This window comes from Diachasmimorpha longicaudata, chromosome 2, assembly GCF_034640455.1.
Source record: "Diachasmimorpha longicaudata isolate KC_UGA_2023 chromosome 2, iyDiaLong2, whole genome shotgun sequence".
NCBI lineage: Eukaryota > Metazoa > Arthropoda > Insecta > Hymenoptera > Braconidae > Diachasmimorpha > Diachasmimorpha longicaudata.
The window spans coordinates 12,150,297-12,172,356 of record NC_087226.1 but is presented as its reverse complement, the minus strand read 5'-3'; the positions used below and the strand labels follow the sequence as shown (position 1 = coordinate 12,172,356).

Sequence of the window (22,060 nt, the reverse complement as noted above, 5' to 3'; positions counted from 1 at the left end):
TCCTCCATTACTTTATTGAAATGTTTGCTGTATTTGTCAGAGAAACCCAATTTGCCGTGCGATAAAGGCGGCTGTAAATTATATGTCGCACGTGACGGGGTAATTACGGGTGTAAAGTTGTTGCAAAGGCAATTTAGGGTTTAACAGGGGAATTTGAAACTGTGTAAAACTTCAATTGTTGGTGATATGCTTAGGAAGACGTGAGATTAACGAAGACGAACATTGCGTTCATTTCATTTTTATTTTATTTCATTTGAAAGTGTGAAGTTCGCCAGTGTAAAATTATTGATTTTTAAATAATTATTAAATTTCCCACGAAAATCTTTTGCAAACGATAATCCACTCCAAATATTTATAAAGAAAATAATTTTCCATTACGTTTACTTCGAATAATGCTGGATATTACTGATTAAAAAAAGAATGAAACAAATTCATTGGCAAATTCATCTTTGACACCGGCAGATTCTGTAGTGCCCTCAATATTTAATTCTAAAAGTGACCTGTATATGTCGAATAGCAGCGACAAATGGAATTTTCCATCATTTTAACAATTTACAGATTTTCTCGTAATGAAATATTCGCGCGCTTGCGCATGTGCGTGAGATTCTCGCTTCGTACATGCGCGTAAGCCTTCGCGCTGGTTAAGCCGTGCATGGTGCCTTTGTGAGCACAATTCACGGCTAAATAACACAGAATATACATAAAACAATTGTTATTTAGTGTTTCTAAGATGTTAAAATCAGTGATAAGTGCATGGAGGGCTGCATTGATGGAGAGAGTCTGTTATCAGCCAACGCTGACACAGAAACAGGTGTTGGTTACACCAATTTTGTCAAGATTTTTCCACATAACCTCGTACTTACCGAAAGATGACAAAAGGAATCAGAATAGACATATGCCGAAGAGGGATGAGGGTACCCACGGGGAGACTGGGGTTGAGATCGAAAATGTCGTGAGCAAGTGAGTGTCAATGCACATTAATGTCATTCGGAGTCAAACCATGAACAGCTCTCAGTAGAGTTCTAGGTTATAAATCAGGGCAAGAACGAAATGAATTGTTCAAAAGATATTTTTTTTATCTTTAACATGATACCTGACTCCTAAAATGATATCTGACAACTGTTGTAGGTCAGACATATTCCCCGATGAGACTCTGCCAGACAGACTGTTCAATGGAATACCCTTCAAGGAAATTCCTATTGTCAATGTCAAGTGCTCGAAAAATAATACTCTGATTTCTTTGACTGATCATAAAGGTACTATTGACGTTTTTAAGAATGAATGGTATTTCATAGCTTTTTGGATTTTTCATTTTTTTGTTTTTGCATGAGAACAGGACTTGTCCATGTGTATCACACGTGTGGGGCTGAAGGATTCTCAGGTGCAAGACGTGCCACCAATGTAGCTGCTCAGGCAACAGCCATCAGCGTGAGCACTGTAAGTGTCCACCTATTTTTTATTACAATTTAATTAATTATTTTGTATTTGTTTCGAAAAAGACTAGAATCATTATTCATTTTGAAAGAACTTTCGAACTGACTTTTACGATATAAATATGTTTGGTATTACACCGTAAACATTACGTTGTTATACGCTCATTTATTATTTTTGGTATTGGTATTTCAGAAAGCACTGCAAAAGGGCTTCCAAACGGTGAGAGTCAGAGTAAGAGGTCTTGGCCCGGGCAGGATGGTGAGTTTAAAAACTTTCTAATAAAACAATTCCATGCTACTTTCCACACATTCGGACACGATTTATGTACAACCGAGTCAAAAGACAACGGTATTTTCATTTTTCGTTCTATTTGCGTAGTTCAATTTAAAAAATCGATTAGCTGCATGACTCCGCTTTATTCGAGTAGCATCAGTCAAAACTGAATACCAGGTTTTTTTCGAAAAAATTCTGAGGTTTTCTAAAAGAAATCGAAAACATTGACACATCACGTCTCTGATACACGTTCCTCGAGTCCTCCATTCTCCGCTTTAATTTCGCGTGGTATATTTTTACACACAAAGAGGATTCTCTTCAGTGCAAGAATAAGTATTCAGATGTACAATACTCACACTTTAATGAAAATACTCATTCCATTGGGAATTCTAGAGATCAGTCTTTGATTGAAATGCTTTTATCCTCCACTTCAACATTAACATTCTTTACACACTCAACATTCCTGACTCGAACCATTCAGAGATATATTCTCAATGCTGGAGCATGTTTTCCGTACATTGAGACTCATGAAGGTGGCGTATTAATATAATTAAACTACCAATGTGAGCGTTTTTTGGCGTAATTGCAGGCATCACTCAAGGGTCTCCAAATGGGAGGGATGAATATAATATCGGTAACTGATAATACGAGGGTCACGTGGACACCGCTGAGGCCGAGAAAAGCGAGGAGAGTGTAGAATAGAATTTATTAAATATCGAAAAAATAGTTTAGAGGAATAAAGAAAATAAAAAAAAATATTAGCCTTAATGATTTTACTATTAATTATTAATGAAGCGATTCAGGAAGAATATATTCTCCTAACTGCATAAAATTATGCTTTCAGCTTAGGATAGGGTTTGGTTAGTCTTAAGACCGCACTCATAGGTATAACTATTAGCTGTAGAAGAGGGTGGGACACTATGGACTGGTGGGTTAAAAATGATACGCCAAAAATGGAGTAAAGTGGACCCCTCAGAATAAAAATAGTCTACAGGGGAATAAATTAGGGAGAATTTAAATTACCGTGTTACGTTATAGTCCACCGAAGGAGAAGTCTCTCTTAAAAGATGGTTGAGAGATAAATAATAACAATGAATGACGTGATGGAAATATTTTTATGCGCAAAAGGGCGTCTTTTATACAATAAACAACATTTTACGAATAATTGACTAGTTTTGTCCACAATGATGCATTAAAATCATCATTTCTGCTTGTACTGTGGGTATTGCATAGTTACTTCCTGTGGGTTATTAAAGATCAAATAATTTGTGCGGCGATCCATGGGATGTATTCAGACACTCTAGTGTAGATACCAGGAAGTCGTGGTCTGGCGCATCCTATGCCAGAGGAGACAACTCCAACGACTAGTGTACTACCGTCGTAATGGCTTCCGACCATCAGCGGACCACCACTATCAGCCTGAAACAAAGGACAAAAAGCTACTGTGTACGTTTGGTATCGTATCTCGAGTGACCACAAGCGAATTTAACCTCGGGCTCTTTCTTCTTGTGGGAAATAAAGGTGGTACAGACGAATTGTGTAGAGAAGGAATTTTATTTTCTAAATGAGATGATTACACCACTAGGGATTCTCCGGAAATTAAATTCTTTGGTATTGAACCATTGGAGGAAATTTCGAAATTTAGTTAATGGTGGTATTGAGCGCAAGTTCGTAATGAGGTAATTGAGTTAATTAATTTCATTGAGCCTGCCACGTAATTTGGGAGATTTAATTACTGGAGTTCAGTCATTTAACAAAAAGGGGTATCGGACATTCAATACTGATATTGAATAGTTAAGTAGTTGACTGCATCTTTACAGTGTTTATTTCATAAGTAGGATAGGGGATTCGCAAGATTTTTTTTCAATTTTTGTTTTTGATTAGAATTAAGAATTGCTAGAAATCAAATATTTAAAAAAAATCTCTGGACCGATCCTAGAATAGCTCGCTGCGACGTAATTCGACTAATAAAGCGTTACACATCATGAGTAATGAAATTCCCCATTTCTCCAGAATATTTAGACTAAAATTATTTAAATAAATACCCAGCATGAATCCCTCCCACCATCTTCGTGCCCAGCACACATCTGTTGAGGTACAACTCTGGTTTTCTGTCCTTGGCTCTTGTACCACTCCCTGCATACCTCATTCTCAACAATATTTACACTAACTTTTTGCAGAACATCAGCTCGTTTATCTGAAAATTAGAAACAAAAAGAATCTTATTTGTGCGCGATCAATAGGGTATTATTTGCGCAAACAAATTGTGAAATTTATGGAGTGATGCCTTTCCAAACGTAATTGTCATGTTTTTAGCTGACGTTTTTATTCAAAATTTTCCTCCGTGATTGATTTTCAAAACTTACATTTTGATTTATCTTCACCCAGCCACCCCCAACCAGCTGCAACTCCATTCACCCCACCAAATCCCTGGTAACCCTTTTCACCCTGTGCCGTGGGAAGACAAGCAGGTTGTACAGTATCCGTCCAACTTATCGGTGATTCCAACTCCAGTATTGCAATGTCGTCCACGTACTTGCCACACTTGTGGTCGGGATGTATAACGATATTACGTACACCAGTAGGTACTGAGGGTGGTGTCTCTGGTCCACGTAAATTATATTCACCGAGGGTTACCTTCAGTTGTCGAGAGGGTATTGTTCCAGTTGTACTGTTTAATTAATGTATTCGTTCATTAATGGTATTTTATTCACTAGACCGGGGGAAGCAGAATTTATAAACAAGAATAATGAAATGGTTTGATGAATTGTGAATTGCCTCCGTTGAAAATCTGCGTTTGGGGGGATAAAAATGTGAATCAGCAGTTGAATCTGTTGGAGAAGCTTGAAAAAAGAATTCTTAAATAAAAAACCGATAAAAAATTCAATAATTTCGCTGCCGAATTTAACGCCATCGGTATCAATATCTCCACGAATAACTGAATAAAAACAATAATCAATGAGAACGATTTTTTAATTAAAGATACGAAGTCTGAAGCTCTTCAACGCTGACTCAATTACAAAAAACTTTAAGTAAGTAAATTAAAAAAAGTAAAATTGTAATAATTCAGTTTCTCAAGGAAGATCTATCTCTTGGTGTCAAGCAGAAAGTGGAAAATTCAAGAAACTCCGTTTCACTCCAGGGTGCCATAAAAAGAAGTTGGATGACGGTTAAAAACTGGATAAAACTGTCAAGTAACTCGCTGTTGCGGGTGGTGAGGGCGAGGAGAGGGCGAATATAAGGGGAATGGTGAGTCGGATGCTGCAAAAACAAATTAATCGTTGAATCGAGATATAAGCTGTGAGGGAGGGAGTAAGAAATGGTGAGAAGTTTGGATCCACGAGTTGAGGGAAATAGTCAGATGGGAGTTGACTATCAGACTTGTAGTCCTTGGTAGGGTTTTGCTGTGAGTTGCGGGACACAATTACCGAGTGGTCTGTAATCCACACGCAATCATGGTACAGTCACAGTCGGGGTCGGATTCGAGCCAGGGCCAACCCCTCGTTACCGGTGTTGGACGCGGGGTGAGGATCGGTTTGAGCTATGCTCGCTACGCGTTTTGCACAACCATCTGCCTGCCTTTTAATTGCTCATACTCTTCCTCCCCTTTCTCTTTACTTTGCACAACACTGCGATTAAAGTCGTATATTCCGGGAGTATCTAAACGCGGGATAAATTACTCTGGAGTACACGTAAAACCTCTTGGGTGGATTTTTTCTTATGCGAAACGCCCTGGGAGGTGAATAATCTTGGGGGAATGCATGGGAAATTATTTTCAATTTGAGAGAATTAGGGATGAGTAGGTGAAAAATAAAGTTGGAGAAATATTGCGAAATGAGTCTACTAATCGCAGAGGGAAAGCCATTTCTAAAGCCCTTTCACCCTATTTATTTACAGAGATAATTATTTTGTTTAATATTGGACATAGGCTTCACTTGAGCTATCACTAAAATAAAATTCTCCATTTCTTTCAACACCAATAATTTCATGAACCTGACACTTTTGAGAACTAAGCAGACGGCAATCCTTAATAGCCATAATGAATAATGTCCTAATTACTCCGAAATGTATTATTAATCACTGTTATCAGTGGAGCGAAGAGTTAGAACAGAGTGCATAAAGTGTCCGATTGAAATTTAATTAAACGCCATTCTCATATACTCTCGATTGCATTTTCAATTGCATTCTCAATATTCTACCCGACATGAATAATACTGAGTAATCGACAGCTATGATATTCGAATAACAATAATTTACATTTTCCCTGTAAAATTTGTTCTTTCACAGATCAATTCGTCTAATATGATTTGTACACTGCAATGATGAAATTTTTTTGGTGTCGACATAATTGAATAATACTTACGTGCAAATACAGTGAGCGGCTGTGAGAATAAATCTTGAGTTGATGATAGTACCCCCACAGAAGTGTCCCCCCAATCGAGTGATGCTCACCAGCCAAGGAAATTCCGCTGGGAGAGTATCCTCTCCCCCCACGACTTTCGGTCTTCTTGTAAATCTAGTTGCTCTTCCACAAGGCACATCAGCAACTAAAAATCCAAATTTTCGATTTGACATTTCTCTTCTAGTCAGCCCCTACCGTACCCTAATAAATTCGTCTGTCACGTGGACTAAATTACAATCGGTCCTTGACTTAGTGGAGTATTTTTAGATTAGATTTATTTGGATAAAAAAAAATTAGAAACTGAATTTTGAACTATTACAAGGTGTTCAACCACACGTATAAGTTGACATAAGTCCTTTGGTTTCACGCGCTAGTTTTTCTAGCAAACATGAATTGGCGAAATATTATGCATGATTCGTTTGAGTAGATTCATCCAGCAGAAATTCGCGATACATTTATGATGTGAAATTGCATCTATCGATTCTCGATATCGTGGAAATTGGCTACGAATGATGCACATTGCATTTTCAGAGTCCCCTCTATTCACTGACTCGAATAAATATGTCTATATATGCTCTCTGTGGTATTGCACGATAATCACGCGGCAGCGAGAGGGAAAGTTGAAAAAAAAAAGGATTAAAAGGATGGGAATTCTTTGGTGGGAACATCGTACTTGTGTGGTGCAGAATATTAACGATTTTTTTTTTCGTAATAAAACGTGGGATTAAGAGTCTTGATGGTATTCAAATTTGGTCATGCATTTTCCTATTTTCCTTCGCAAACAATTTTTTTTGCTTATCGTATTCCCCCGGAGCACCGGCTTTTTTTTCATTTCTACTGGTAATAAGGGGTTGTGACGATATCATTTATTCATCGCACGAGGAGTGTATTTGTTGATCGATTCAGTGTTTCAGTTATCACTTCTCTATACCTTGAATTAATTATTCGGATTCCAATGGCAACCGCGTATCAATTGTTGAAGAATTTTGTAATTAAATTTCCGCTTCAGTGATGCAAGCTATTCACAATTCATTTGATCTGGAGGAGCTTTGTTGGTTTGATGTTACAATATCGGTAGATAAATGTTGTAAAACTTTATTTCATTGGAAATAGCGAGAAATCCTGAAGCTTCTCTAGAAAGGCCAATTGGGATGAACAAATAAACATCTGTGGCTAGCAACAGTTCAATAATAAAACTTTCAAAATGGCGGTGCATATTATTATGATTTTCATTACGAGGGGGATAAGGAAAAAGTACCGAAGTGTGAGTGAATATGAGCTCTCCAAATTTTGCAAGAGTTTGACTCCAGGATTTTGGAAATTGTTGTAGAAATCCTTATAAATTGACGTTCGTCTTCCTGACGTTTAGAATTTTGACAATTCATCAAGTTATAGGCATTGGTAACCCCCCTCAATCCAATTAAATTTCCCTCTCCCGAAAATCACTCTTAAACATTCATTATCAAAGTATTCTTCATTAGGGCGTTTATCGCTCAAAAATCAGAACCAACCATCCCACCGGCCCCCTGCTTAATCAACTGGTTAATTATCTCACAATTAACTTTAACCAATCTACCGGGAAAGAAAAAAAAATTATACCCACGAAATCCCCGATTCTCCAAAATTAATTACCTCCACCTGTGAAGCATCAAAATTTCAATAATTACCATTGAATTCACAATTCCATTCACCATTATAACGAGTGCCAGTGTACCCGACAATTAAACGCAATGTGAATTTTCCTGGTCTCCAGAAAATAGAGTTAATAAACCAAATTCAGTAGTCACCATTAAACACCCTCGTTCGGGTGACGTCCGCATACCATTTAAACCATTTCTGAGGCCCTCCCTTTACCCCCCCCCCTTTCCCCTTTAGCGAATAGTCATCACGCTAAAATGTGGAAGAGTGCTCGTAATCATAAATTAGCAATTTGCCTCTGCGAAAAAGAACGCCGGAGAGAGGGAGTAAGCCCTAAAGGGGAAGTATTTCGCCGTCAATCACTGAACCGCGACATTCGTCTAATGGACACTCCATCATCTCCCGGAAAATAAAAAATGAGATGACGGTCTTTTTTAGGGTAAAAGCCACAGTCGAAACTCAAAATTTGAACGGAGAGTGTGCAACGGAGCGTGTCGTTCTGCTTCAAAATTTACAATTCAAACTGAACCGAAACGCGCTGGCCATAATTTTATATTACCCTCCGACAGTTGAACGGAAAGCTCGGGTCTCTGTGTGGCTGAGGGTTGGGGGTTGATCGGTGTCAGCCGTGCGATAAATACAATCATCGGGGTGTCAATCGCATAACTCCCTGTGTCCCGGAAAAATACGTGTTTGTGGGGGTCGGGATGAAAAATAAAATGTGAAAACTCAAATCGAATAGACGAATGAGACAAAAAAACATATGACTTCCTGTTACCGATATTTTGGGTTGTTGGGTAGTGCGGTAGTATTGACAGGCCAAATCAATTCATTTTACAAGTGGTAAATAAATGATTTGGCGGATACTGGGGAGGGGAAGGGACCATTTTGATTTGACAATTGTAGTGTTATCGAGATTTTATAGTTGCGAAAGGACTTAACGGGTTTAATTATTTCATTGGGTGTCTGGAAAATTGATGGCTGTTATTTCGTGAATGGCTCAATGCACTTTTGAAGTTTTTATGATACATTGAAATTTTAATGGTTTTTGACATTGGAAGTTCTCAAAATTTTATGGAGAAATTCATTGGATTGTAAATTTTAACTTAATTATTTTATGGACATAAGACAAACACGAGGGGGTTTATTTTGATGGAAGCGGAAAGCTCATCAAATGCAATTAAAAAAACTGCCCCCAGTCTTACTGGAACTGTCTGGAAGATTGTCAGTATTTATCAGGACATAATTTCGCTAATCTATAATAATATTCAATTATCATATATACATTTGATTTTTTTTCAAATTTCGAAGTAGAAATCTAATAATGTTGACTCATAATATACTTTGAGAGAACGCTCAGACAAATATAAAAAATTTCTCTTCCTATTCTAAATCGAATTTAACGTTACTCCTCTGAACCCCACCAATCACCAATCCCCTTTTATTTCAACAGCCTTCATTAAACCCTTCCATAGACTCCTGAAAATATTTATTCACTGTTCAAAAGATAAACTTGTTTTTTGATGATTACACCTAGAGTTCGAACCACAGTCTCGCATTCACTGAACAACCGATAAAAAAATCCTCACAATTGCGTCAAAATTTTCCACTCTCCCCCATAAAACCCGAGCAATAATTCACTTGCACAAAGAGTAGACTCAACCAATCACAACAGTATTTCATTCATCCATTGAGCGCATAAATTTATACCGTTATCGAGAGTAAAGCGAACGAGGCCAGTGGATGATGGCGTTGGTGGTTTAGATCGAAAGGGAGAATATTTTCAAAAAAAAAATTAAATAAAAAAAAACGGGAAAAATAAAAGTGGAATCCCTTCCAACTTGTGCATTGAACGTTGGCGTTTCCGATTTACGCCCGGCCAGGCATCGCCGTATTATCATGACCATGTTCCGCGTGGCTTTGACATATCTATTACGCGTTTCCGAATAGCGGCGACTTCAAATTCTATGGGCCAACGATTTTGCGCGGCCCAATGTGGGTATGTGTGTGCGGGGAGGGCGGGGGAGGAGAAGTTGGTTGTTGGGTTTGCGGGAGAGGGACGGCCGATGGGGTGGGACCAGAAGGGGGAGGAGGAGGAGGAGGTGGTATAAGGCACTCCAATTAATCAGTCAGGGCGTGTGAAACGAGGGACACCAAGAGAACTGGGGATATTGCGGTGACAGGCTCACCTCCCGTGTCTGTTCGTTTTCATCCTCTCCTCCCTCTGCATTAAATTTTAATGCCGGGAAAATCTCCGGAATTTTACATGAGTTTGAGAGGGTTAGGAGAGGGGCGTCGACACCAGTTACTCTTTATTCAAGGATTTGGTATTTGTGGACAGGGTTTATTGCGGAGTCTTTGCGGAGTGAGAGTTAGCTGATGGGATGAGTGAAGACAAGTGTGGGCTTTGTGGGATATTTTTTTTGAGGGGATTCAGAGAAATCATATCTCCCATGTAGCAGGGAGGGAAAAAAAATCAGCAGAAATAATCTACCGGTTGGTAATTATGTTGTGAGGTGATGGTGTAGGGGGAGGGGATTCTCTAATAGTTGGGTTATTTTCATGGAACGGAGAATTTCCATTTTTTCATAAGACTGATGTAGAAAAATGTAGGAGCCCCAGTAGTAGAAAATGAGGATAAACATAGTAAATGAAAGAACAACACTAACTGCAATGTCCAATAAACAATAAAAAAACGCCATTTCTCATTCACCCGTAACATCCCCATTTACTGTCCTCCCGTGAAAATAATTATCGAAAACTATTTAATCAAACCACTGAAAAATATTTCAATTACACCCCAAAATTGAAAAACTTTATTCACTGGAGTTGAAATTTATTTTTAATTAGAAAAAGTAACAATGAAAAAACTGTAATTACATATTTGAAACCGGAAAGAATGACTGGAGCATTGTTGGTAATGTCCAACAATGGTTGTTCAATTACCCCACAAAAACATAAAAATTAAACTCACAGTTGGTAAAGCCAATGGCAAGGGTGGCTGGTACAAGAAATCCAATGATGAGCAACGAGACGCGTTCCATTTTTCACTCGACTGGTGGTGGTGGTGTTGGCTCGGTTGTGGAAAAAAAAGTGTCACAGCATCCTGCCGTCGACGGGTTCTTTATACGTCGTAAACACACGCTCCTCGTCACTCCCCTTACAGTGGTATCGTTAAATGAGGGGGGAGGGCGGGTGAGGGTATTTCATTGTAAAAGTTGACACGGAGTTCGAACGAGCATCTGCGGCGTGCCATGTAAGTAACGTACACTGATAGCACTGACGACAAAGTTGAGCGAGGTAATTGTACCGTGTGACAATGGCCCGTAGTTTTGCCTCGGCCGATGTACCCAGAATTTGACCTTTCATGATCGCGAGGTTTTGCGGTGGCCCTCGACACAGTTCAAAGTTTTCGCCGCAGTTATCGATTGAGCGTGACAAAAAACGTTGAAAATTAATTATGAGCAGATCGTCTCACATTAGTAGAACAAAAAAATCCAGATTGAGAATTTTTTTCTCGGAATTCCAAGGAATTTTTTTTATTTATAATTGAAACGTTGGGAGTGAAATTATAAAATCGGGGTAAAAATCATTTTATGCCCCAAAAAAATGCGCTTCCCTTTAATATTTAGTCATTTCGCAAATTCAACATTTGCCTTTGGATTAAACTCCAGTCCATTTCCGCAGTCCCTTCTCCACTTCATGCGGGTCTGGAGTCTGCCAGTTCCTGGTCAGCAAAAATTCCCGGTTATATAGATTACCAAATATTTTCCCCTATCTCTCCGAAAATTCAAAGCAAACACCTTTCGACCTCTCCCCCGGCCAATGTCAATAATCAATTATTCAGCTCATGATATGTGGGCTGATAGATGTGGAACGCAGTGTACTTGACTTTTGTTTTTACAAACGTGATCGATAAAATCTGCCTTGAACGAATAGTCATTAAAATTGCTGGACTGACAATTTGAAGTGATATTCCAGTGTCTTTTGCCATTTGCAGTTACATATTAATTTATACATTCTCATTGCGGCTCGCTACACCACGAATTTCTGACATGTAGTGTGAATTTTAATTTTCCCAGAATTTTCGAATTTTCCCCTCATGAACATTCTCATCTGAAGATCGGAAAAAAATTCCTCTTCACATAGTCTCGTGTTTTTTTTTTTTCGTCACTTGAGTGGAGTGGCTCACTCGCTCATCCCATGTGCCCCTTGCAATCACTGAAGCATTCATAAGAGTACATATTCGTCAAGTTGAGCATGCGCGTACACAGACGTATACACCTTTGCAAACAGTGGGTAGTAACGCCAGTGGAATACGAAAGTGAGAGTGGAACCTCTCGGCAATCTTACTCCATTCACGTTCAACTGAACTTGACCCACTGGTGACTCCTATTCGTGATACACACTCGTATCACCCTCTGTCAGGATCAAGCACGAGGGCTCATTGGATATTCAAACTCGAGGATATCGCGGTTAATTTTCAATTAAGACACGCGATGACTTATTGCGGGTGATCCCATGGCGTTCAATCAGTCGAGATATCGCCGGGATTTGTGGCCCTCGCCGGGGCCGAAGCGCCTGGTTTATGATGAAGATAACAGGAGGGTGGGTTATCTACTTCCGAAATGTGGAATTTATTGAGGTAGGAACCTTCATCATCTTTTTCAGCTGGACTTTTTGGAAAGCCCGCAGTTTGCCACTGGGCCAACGACTCCCGGCGAGGCCGAACTCTGTCTATTTATCGGTCGTAAACCTATCTGATTTTTTTTTTCTCAGCGATCCAATAACCCGGGGTTAGACAATAAAGAATATCTATCCGGGAGGGATGCGAAAGAGGTTTTGAATTTTTTATTAATTCTGGTGGATTATTGTCAACTGCAGTTGAGTCATCCTCGAGAGGATATTTTTTAATACGATAACGTCATCTGAATTATTCTGAGAAGAATCAATTGAAATGCATAATTTTTCAGTTGTTTCATGAAATTACAATTTTTTATGGGGAAAATCCTAATGTTAAAAAAATATCCCCAAGTGAATTAACGAGTTTTTATTTCGTTTCGTCATTTACACGAATAAATTTCAATGAACAATTCAAATCTGATTACTTGCCAAGGAAAATCGCATTCGGTAACAGGCACACAGGTGAACCGAGAGTAATCTAATTTACGTCCTCTCCCTCAGTTACATTCTCCCAGGATGCGGTCCACGGGATCAACGCTATTTAATCGAGCCATAATGCGCCATTCGCGTTATTCAGGCGAATACGTAACTCGCTTGTGAATTAAACTCTGAAACTCAGATGCAGCATTTCACGATGTGTTATTGACTCCAGTTTTATGTGGTTTTCAAGACCAAGCGACAAGATTGTAAATAGATGAGGTTCATTTCGGAAGATTGAGTTTAGTGGTACTTGGGGAGATGATTAAACTCTGAATGATTTTCATAAAATTCTATTGGACGAGTGCTTCGGATGAAACGACTGGCGTAATGAACTCGCCATAAACTTTTGTGGAGAATTTAGAGGAACTAAAGAACTTTTGCTTTATGAGACATGTAGGAAATAGATAAATTTCATGAGACAAGTTGCAGATTTTTAAGTTTTCATCAGCGAAAATTTATGATTGAATATTTCCCACAGCGCATCCGCAGATCTGAGTCGGTCGAGCTGAAAAGGGTCGCCCTATCCCTTTAAATTGAACAAATCCTTAGTCCGATGCGTCTATTGAAACGAGAGGGACGATGTGATGATTTGATAATTCTATACAAAATATACTCTAACAGATGCTGACAATTCCTGACTCCATTGCCAGTTTTTTTATATTTGAAATTGATGAAAAAATTGTAGTTAGTTGCATTTGTTCGTCGATTATTAGTACCAATACATTGACGAACCCCCAAAGGTCCTGAATTTTTTTTCTGCTCCCCTGGATAATGGTAAAATGGATTTATGAAAGCCGTAGAATTCTGGTGCGGTTAGCCACTACGGAAGAGTGGATACAATGGATCATACACTTCTCAAAAGGACTTTGATGGATATCTCTATCCAGGCATCCAGCCGAATACAATACACCTAATCCCAAAGCGCCAGTGTAGCTTGATTTATTTATATGCCAGGGTTACTGTGTCATATATCCCATTAAATCGATACTTTTGAAGTTTATTTCACTCCAATACGGTTAAGGTTTTTTTTAAATCGAGGGATATTCAAATTTTATTAAAATATTGTTTTATACCAGTATTGGTTTTATCATTCAGATTTGATGATTTTTTTTAATATACCGAATCTCTAAATCATTTGTTTCACAACAAAAATTCATTGAAATATTCTCGTTTGCATCCAAAGTCTGTATTCACTGCAACGAGTTCACGAATTTTTTAAAAAATTATTTTTATTTTTTTACATAGAGAATCAAAAAATATGAGAAGTAATAAAAGTTTACGATTCAGAAATGAAAATTCATGAGATATGAGTTGTCCAAAAAAATTGTAAATAAATGGTTTCTATTCATAAAAAAATGTTTTGAAGTAAATCAATTTTTTAAATATTCTTTTTATTCATTTGAAGAATTTTTTCATTATAAATGGCTAAAATCTATCACTCCTTTCAAGAATAATAATTTAATCACATGAAACAACCAATTGGCTGATAATCATGTCAATAAAATTCTCTAGAATTATCTGAATTAAAATTTTTTCCTTCCCATACTAAAAAAATGACTTGCACTCGTCTGATTCACGACTATTAAGTCATTAAACTGAAGGTTATCACCAGCTGAGTGCAAATTATTCAACGAATGTGTCACAAAATGTGTGCCACGTCCAAGGTGGAGGTACTGATGATAACCAGACCTGCTATTAAGTGCAATTGTATCGTGTTTCAGTGATCATGACACCATCCATTAACGACAAAAGATACCCTCCAATGAAGGTTGAATCCTCGAACAATGGGTCTGGGGCTCGGTAATCAATTCAAGAGGATTTTAAGATCAATTTCATATTACAGACTCGCTCCATCAGACAAAGGGATTCCGGGATAGATTCTCCAGAGTAAAGAAAAATAACAATTGGAATAATCAATTAACGGTAATACCACTTTTATTGGTGGCCACTGGAGTGGAAGAGTGCCACTATTCCGAGAAATTCCCTTCTAGATCCATCGGCTTTTCGATGAGAGCGATTATACTCGGAGCATTGAATTTTTTTTTTTCACTTTGTCCTTTATTATAGTCTCTTTCGAGGGCACCAGGACGGGGACTCGGTCACTGTTGAATTGGGTTTACAGCTTATCACTTTGACATTCAAGGTTTTATCTCAAATACTCATGAACGGAACAATTGTTTATTGAGGAGTGATAACGCTGGCCTTCGTCAAGGTCTCTTCAATGCATTATTTTTTTTTTCGCCTGCATGGTGATGTCATACAGTTAATCTTCAGTGGAAAGAAAAGCACGGGACATTTTTGTGTTTTACAATTTTGTAAATTTTGCTGATTTTGATCTCCAAGAGAAGCCTTTTACTCTCTCAAATTCCATGATTTTAGTGACTGCCACGAAATAAAAAGACACTTTTCACTTCATTAATCGTCCCCCCCCTGCCCTCCCTTAATTAAAGTGAATTCAAGTTTTATCCAGATAAATTCCCTCATGGATGACGCAAGTACCTGTTTCTTTTTAATCGTCCCTGACTGACGTCTAGGAGTAAACTTACGACCACTTACCCATCTTGCTGCCTTTCTCACACCCCCACCCGTTCCATTTCGCGTATGCCCAAGCAAGTTGTTTGCTCTTGCACAGAGTAACATTCTACTCGGTTCGCAGTTAAATTGGTAAAGTTTTAAGTTCTAACGCTTACACCCCCAGCACCTTGGTGCTCTCTCGCGCGTCGTTACTCCATCCCGGGAAGCTTCTTCAGGACTGTGGCATAATACACCTCGCTCCTCTCAACGTCGGTCTGTTCTCTCTTTTGGTCTGTTAGCTCCTTGCGACTATTCAAAGTCGTGTAATCGCCGGGATTATCATGGCCGCTGGAGAGCAGAAGCTATTCTCTATTCATTTGGAAGATCCTGCCCTAGAAAAAATAAGTTTTCAATTATTTATCATACGGAAAATTTTTTTTCATTAAAATGGTCATCTATTTATAACGTTAGAATGGTAGGATAATCTCTAGATCATTTTCAATTATGTATATTCGTTAAATAAATTCATTTCTTTTAAAATTCGAGAAAGAGTTTCATTAATTCACATTGAATAAAGAATTTCATTAATTCAGAATGCAGACGTTGGGTAAATTGCCCAGAGCATGAATTTATCAGCATATAATAATAGTTCGTTTAACACTCATAGATTCATTGGTAGTTGATTGATTATTCATTCCATCGAAGGGGAACTTTATTTTGAGATAAATATGTAAGTTCATGTATTTGAGATGAAACAATTAATGGAGGGAATTCTTGAAAATTGATTGAAAATTGCTTTTCCGGTTGGTCGGTAATGGCCCACGTGGGCACAACTCCTATATTTTATTTCCTCAAATTAGAGATATACTATTTATTTATTTTTATGGCCTCTGAAAGCCTTTAAAAGCCTTTGAAGGCTTGGAAAGGAATCAAATGCTCTCATTACTGCGACAAATAAAAGGGAGCGCATTTGTATAGAGGTTTCACTCCATTAAATCAGATATGTTTGAGAGAATGATATAAATTTATTGCAAAGTGAAAAAAAGGTTTTCAATGAAAACCCAAGAGATTCGTTTTTACTAGTATAGCGATGAATACCTTTCGTTCCGAACAGGGCATTCCAGTCCTCGAAGTAGATATGGTCATCAGGAGACAGACCCCATTAATTTTGAGGAGGATTAGCCCGTCCAGGGCTTTCAATAATAGTTCCTATAATAATATTTCTCTACACGTGATTTGTTCTCTTTTCGGTAACCCCGATGTCATGTTCAAGTCCAAAAACAAATTGAAAATCTTGAATAATTCTCACCTAAAAAAATTTATCGCCGCAATTTCGATTTATAGAGCTGAAATAAAACGGATTAGGGAATGAAATATAACTCTCAATTTGAATAGCAATAAAGATAAAACTGGTGAGAAATTTTTCCGAGGAGCCCTGAGAATAATCTGCCCTCAATTTAGCGCCTAGAAACGAATGTACGTATTCTTGACGAATTTCCGTGGATTTTACGACGATGAAGCTGATTTTTCCGATGTCTCTGGGAATAAATTCCCTTTGGACTTTGATGGGGGCTCAGAAAAAAAAAATCGCTTGGGGGATAGTAAAGGGGCTGGTGTCGGTTAGCAGTGTGGAGGGCCTTTAAAATCTCCACTACTCGGGAGAGTCCGTGGCGTGGGTCTGAAAATGAGAACATTAGCATTTAGAGCGCAATTTTCTCATTAGGTGTACGAGTGGCACTTTCGTAGAATTAAACTGACACCCCTACCCAGTGGCTATGATCGTTTGCAAAAGGATCTTTTTTTAATTTCATTTGACTTTGCGAGGTAAATTTTTGAATGAATTAATATGACAATTTTCATCTTTATTTTCTCCTATTTATAAAGAAACATTATTTTGGAAAAGAGCGGTTTCTCTAAGTGAATATTGTTTCTAAAATTATGGCCCATTACATCTCATTGAAATCAATTCATTATGTCTCGTCCGAACAAATAATTCATCTAATTTCCACTAACTCCACAATTTCCTCTAAAGTAGAAAAAAATTCCACTCCGTTAATTAATTTTCCTTTCCCCGATATAATTAAATGACTGGAAAACCAAGATGAACCGTTGTTCACTACAGCCAGAAACTAGAATAATAGCTTCATAGTAAGGCAAAAGTACGTGTGGCCCAAATGGTAGTTTAAGCTCTCCCATTGCCTCGCAACTCCCGTAATTTTTCACCTCTGAGAAAAGTTAAAAGTAATTTACTGGCATCTCAGATTCTATTCGACTTTGTGAGACGTTAAAAGGCAAAGAGTAGTGACTCGCTCCTCTCTGAGAGGGAGAGAGAGAATAAAAAAGCGATCTCTCTCGCCTCTCGCTAATTGCACTCGATTCAACTTGATTTGTATCGTGGGGGAGGGGTAAATAAACCGACAAGAAGTGCATTGCCGTTATCCATTTTCAAGAATTACCGATGATGGAGGAGAGAGACTAAATCTATATATATATATATATGTATATATCAAAAATATGTTAGTGGTTAAATCGAATTTATTCCCTTCCTAAAAGCAATGCACGTCAAACATAACGTGCGAGGAGGTTTTAACCCACCGAAATAACACACTTTATTCACCACGATACAGAAACGGAAATAGTACGTGGGTAAATAAGAATGATATGTTGCACAAGGATGGGATAAAATAAATTGAAAACCGAGTGAAAATCGTTTCACCTTTGGACGTATACAGTTTTACTTCAATAGCATTTTAACACTATCAAGTGACATTTTTTTCCTTCGAGTATATAGTACTAGCTCTCTTCATCGTTTGTTCATACATCAAATTGTTTTTATTCATTTATTTATACACACCATGTTGGCAGTTCTCTGTTATCAACTAAAGAATTAGTACAGTCAATAAATGACTATTTTGTGCTCAATTTGACACATTTTTCGTTATATCGCATTTTATTGTTTTTAGGTGAATCTTTTACTTTCGGTTGACTCTTCATCAATTTATAGGCGCTTTCTCTAGTGGTCTGTACACGTCTGACAAATTACTTACTTGAGTTAATTTATTTACATATTAATTGGAGACATAGGTTTAGGTCTTTTTCCTGTTGGTTTTTGAATAAAGGAGATATTGGAATTTTTTTATCACCACACTGATAGAAATTTTTTTTATTGAGATGGTATTCTCTTGAAGCAAGTATTAAATATTTGTACCAATTTCAAATGAAGAAAAGTCTCCTTAAATACATTTGAAATATTGAGAACTGATATTCACATTCGGCTCAAATAAAAATCTCTCGACCAGGCCTTATTCTTTCTATCAGTGCCGAAAGCTTCAGATAAGACATATTTTTGTGTCTTAAATCTTGAATGAACTCGCCTTCACTAGACTTCAGAGCGTGAGTGAATGATAAAAAAAATTGATTTTTTTTTATTTTTCACTTCTATGTTTCACTATTAATGAATTTTTGAAATTGAATTTCCTTGTGGAATACACATGCGATAAACAATGTTCACCACTACACAACTCTTGTAATCCCTCTCGTTTGAGGGTGTCACCTATTTTTCTGAGAAGTCTCTCAAGGAAATGAAAACCCCTTCCGTTTTCTGTATGGCGATACGTTTCATTACTGAAATTGACTCGCGTATCGAGCTTTTCAACTGGATTGAAAAAGTAAACTACCAGTGTTTGTGCGGCAATATCGTCTCACTGGAATCTCGTTGCTCATGCTTTCATTTTTTTTAGCAGCTAGTGCATTCGACATTTGGTTAATTTTTTTTGTCATTGTTTCTTCTTTTGTGCTTTTTCTGTTAGATTTTTCCTGGTTAATAGTGAACTCGATGGCCGGACTGCACTCACATGTGAAAATGTTTTCATCACGTTCCTGTTCCATAACGATTCTAAACTGTTTTTTTAATCTGCGCCATTGTTAAATATTTGAATAGGAAAATCGATCATTCTAGCGACAATCAAAATTCTATCTCAGGTCATTGCTCCTTCATCACATAAAAATTGACATTCCACTCTATTTTCTATTTCCCACGAATCCCATGTCTTTAATTTTTATAATGACTTTTCAGTTTCTTAGAGTACAATGAAAATTATATTATCTTACTCTTTGTTTATTGTTTATTCTTATTATCAACGAACCTCGTAATAATTTACTGGGGATTTTATATAACTGTAGGGGAACATTTTTTTTCTTATATTTTGTACATAAGGGTAGAAAAAAATGAAGTACAGAAGTGGTGAAGATCACTGTACCGTTGAAAATTTTTCACCCGAATTTGGGAGTGAAGATGCAAATGAGTTTCGGTTTTTCAGGGGAAATTGTCCAGTATTACTCGTGAGTTAAATAAATGACTATCGAATAAAATTCACCAGCTATCTATCCAAATTCTCTAAATAATTTTCTCCGTGTGCACTTGTTATGAAAAAAAACCGTCACAGAAATTTTCACCAAATTCTAGGGATAAATTCCCAACAGCCTATATAATTACGTTTCAACAGTTTCTTAGACAAGATTTTTTTAAAGAGTAGTATCGCCAGAACAATAGATACTGTTAGAGAAAGCAGAAGTAAACTTATTGGCTAAATAAAAGTTTATAAAAATATATCAACAAATCATAAATATATCCCCTAACCATTTTCGCCTTCAACTCTTCGAATTATCGATACAACATACGCTCATCTAAAACCCATATACATTCACTATATACACATTACAAATTTATTTGAACAAATTAATTTACAACGATTTATTGATTGAAGCTCGACAATGGAGCTATTCAATAATTGCGCGACCGGCTATTTCATGCAGTCGAAACAATTATCGTCATTCCAGTGAAATTGTTTCAATAGTTATGAATTATTTTAGTACAAAAAACGCTATTTGCTGGAATAAACTCACCTGCAATTTGAAACACAGCAGTTTTGTGTAATTATGCATTTATTTAACGAAATATTCAATTAATACGATGACTAATAATTCTTTTGATACCATTTTTCAATGGAATTATTTGTTCAGCTACTAATTCAGTTTGATAAAACAATTGGTCAACACCATTTCGAAATCCTCAAATTCTACTTCCCTGTTATACCCATCATATTCATTATACAAACAGTCTCTCATTATCAATTATCACTTATAAATGATTTTCTATACAATTATTTACATTACTTTAGGGGTAATAATATCGAATATTTGTTTTATAGTGTCCGACAACAATAGCTATTCAATGTTTTCGTCTGAAAAATTGAATTAACATCAAATATTTCAATGCCGTTCATTAAGTAAGGTCAGTGGCAATGGAGATTTTTCTATAAAAATTTAAATTAAAAAAATGGAAATTAATTCTGTTCGACTTATGGTTCACTGAGCGATTCATTAGTATTTCATTCACTGTAAATTAATATTGTATCAATTGAGAATGCGATAGGGGTCTTTTAATGGTTTTTCATTCAGAAGTAATTGATTAGGAATTATGAATAATTAACATATTCTCTTGGGAATCCGTTGGGAAATTCTGTCGATCGAAATATTTAAATGGACAGAAAAACTAAAATATTGGAGATTTCGTAAATTTCATTCTATTTCCACATCGCGGAAGTACTTTCTCTAGTAATCAAATACTGTTTAAATACATGAAACGTGGAATTGATTCCGTTGAACCTCGAATATTCCCCGGTTAACCGGATAATTTTCATGGATGAATCAGTGAAAACCGCCACTAGGGGTTTGTACGTGGCAGCCACTGATGAATTATCGACAGTCGAATCGTTCGTAAACAACATTAGAACATACTGAAGTGTTTACCACCACAAAATGTTCCAAGGTAAATTAATTCGGTTGTAGTTGGAGGAAGAGAGTGAGACAGATGAGAACAATTGGACTAGTGTGGACATGGCTGTGGCCATTGCTGAAGCTTGATGCTTGTGTCACGTTTACCGATATGGATGCATCTGCGGTACCGGAGGGTGATCGTACGATCATTAGCCACTCACCCGCGTGGGACAACTGGACGGCTTCTATTTGCAGGCTTGTCCTGAAGCATGAAGCTTCACTGACACCATGCTGAAAGCAATACATAAACATTTATTAAGTCACAGTCTTCACTGGGAATCAGAAAATTCATAATTCCACGTAACTAAATATTAAATTACATTTTCTCTACGGGGAGAGACCATTTTGCCCAAAAATCGATAACGTGTATCATTGTCATCATTACCCCATTTCTATTTCGAAGGTATTTTCATTCCAATAGAATAAAAATTTATTGGCATTAGGAGAATATTTTATACAAACTAAATTTTAAATATTTTTTTTTACTATAAATAATTTGTCTGGGTGTAGCCTCTGAAATCGTTCTCCTACGCATTATTAGTCCTCCCATGAAATTCCATTTCACCCCCGGATTTCGTTTTATCAGAATGATTTTCTCTGTACTCCCCACAGTACAGTCTGTGAACACCCCCATAAAACCCGAAAACCGCCCCGGAATTTTCCATAAATTTTCCCGTGCCGTAGATCAATCGTTGAGATTGGAAAAAGGTTCTCCCTCCCCTCCGAAAAATGCAGAAAGACGCGTCTAGAGGGATGAAAAATAGTCGGGGTCAATCCCGAACACTTAGCCGGGAACAG

General features: G+C 37.3%; 3 protein-coding genes across 8 annotated transcripts in view; 1 reads left to right on the top strand and 2 right to left on the bottom strand.

The window, feature by feature from the left end:
- The first annotated feature begins 627 nt into the window (after window positions 1-627).
- LOC135172778 (small ribosomal subunit protein uS11) lies at window positions 628-2,602 on the top strand. The gene is made up of 5 exons (XM_064139137.1): window positions 628-960; window positions 1,129-1,256; window positions 1,337-1,437; window positions 1,627-1,692; window positions 2,297-2,602. The coding sequence occupies exons 1-5, from the start codon at window positions 731-733 to the stop codon at window positions 2,402-2,404; spliced, it is 633 nt and encodes a 210-aa protein (XP_063995207.1). The 5' UTR covers window positions 628-730; the 3' UTR covers window positions 2,405-2,602.
- LOC135172773 (venom protease-like) lies at window positions 2,587-16,324 on the bottom strand. The gene is made up of 6 exons (XM_064139128.1): window positions 14,841-16,324; window positions 10,722-11,474; window positions 6,071-6,254; window positions 4,074-4,378; window positions 3,753-3,904; window positions 2,587-3,126 (listed from the first exon to the last, which is right to left on the bottom strand). The coding sequence occupies exons 2-6, from the start codon at window positions 10,789-10,791 to the stop codon at window positions 2,965-2,967; spliced, it is 873 nt and encodes a 290-aa protein (XP_063995198.1). The 5' UTR covers window positions 10,792-11,474; window positions 14,841-16,324; the 3' UTR covers window positions 2,587-2,964.
- A 556-nt stretch (window positions 16,325-16,880) lies between these two features.
- The window catches only part of LOC135172751 (hemicentin-2), a 114,985-nt gene continuing 109,805 nt past the window's right edge, over window positions 16,881-22,060 (bottom strand). For all 6 annotated transcript variants that reach the window (XM_064139082.1, XM_064139080.1, XM_064139079.1 and 3 more), the window contains one exon: window positions 16,881-21,493. In XM_064139082.1, coding sequence (XP_063995152.1) covers window positions 21,260-21,493 — 234 coding nt within the window. In that variant the 3' untranslated portion in view covers window positions 16,881-21,259. The remainder of the gene's footprint in view (window positions 21,494-22,060) is intronic.

What these genes read in the sequence shown, in the direction of transcription:
- LOC135172778 (XM_064139137.1), top strand. Translation starts at nt 731, where the DNA reads ATGTTAAAATCAGTGATAAGTGCATGGAGGGCTGCATTGATGGAGAGA. An exon ending in TTCTTTGACTGATCATAAAG is followed by an intron (nt 1,257 to 1,336) that starts GTACTATTGACG and finishes GCATGAGAACAG; the next exon opens with GACTTGTCCATGTGTATCAC. An exon ending in GTCTTGGCCCGGGCAGGATG is followed by an intron (nt 1,693 to 2,296) that starts GTGAGTTTAAAA and finishes GCGTAATTGCAG; the next exon opens with GCATCACTCAAGGGTCTCCA.
- LOC135172773 (XM_064139128.1), bottom strand. Translation starts at nt 10,791, where the DNA reads ATGGAACGCGTCTCGTTGCTCATCATTGGATTTCTTGTACCAGCCACC. An exon ending in GGGTGAAGATAAATCAAAAT is followed by an intron (nt 3,905 to 4,073) that starts GTAAGTTTTGAA and finishes TCTAATTTTCAG; the next exon opens with ATAAACGAGCTGATGTTCTG. An exon ending in GTGGGAGGGATTCATGCTGG is followed by an intron (nt 3,127 to 3,752) that starts GTATTTATTTAA and finishes CCTTTGTTTCAG; the next exon opens with GCTGATAGTGGTGGTCCGCT.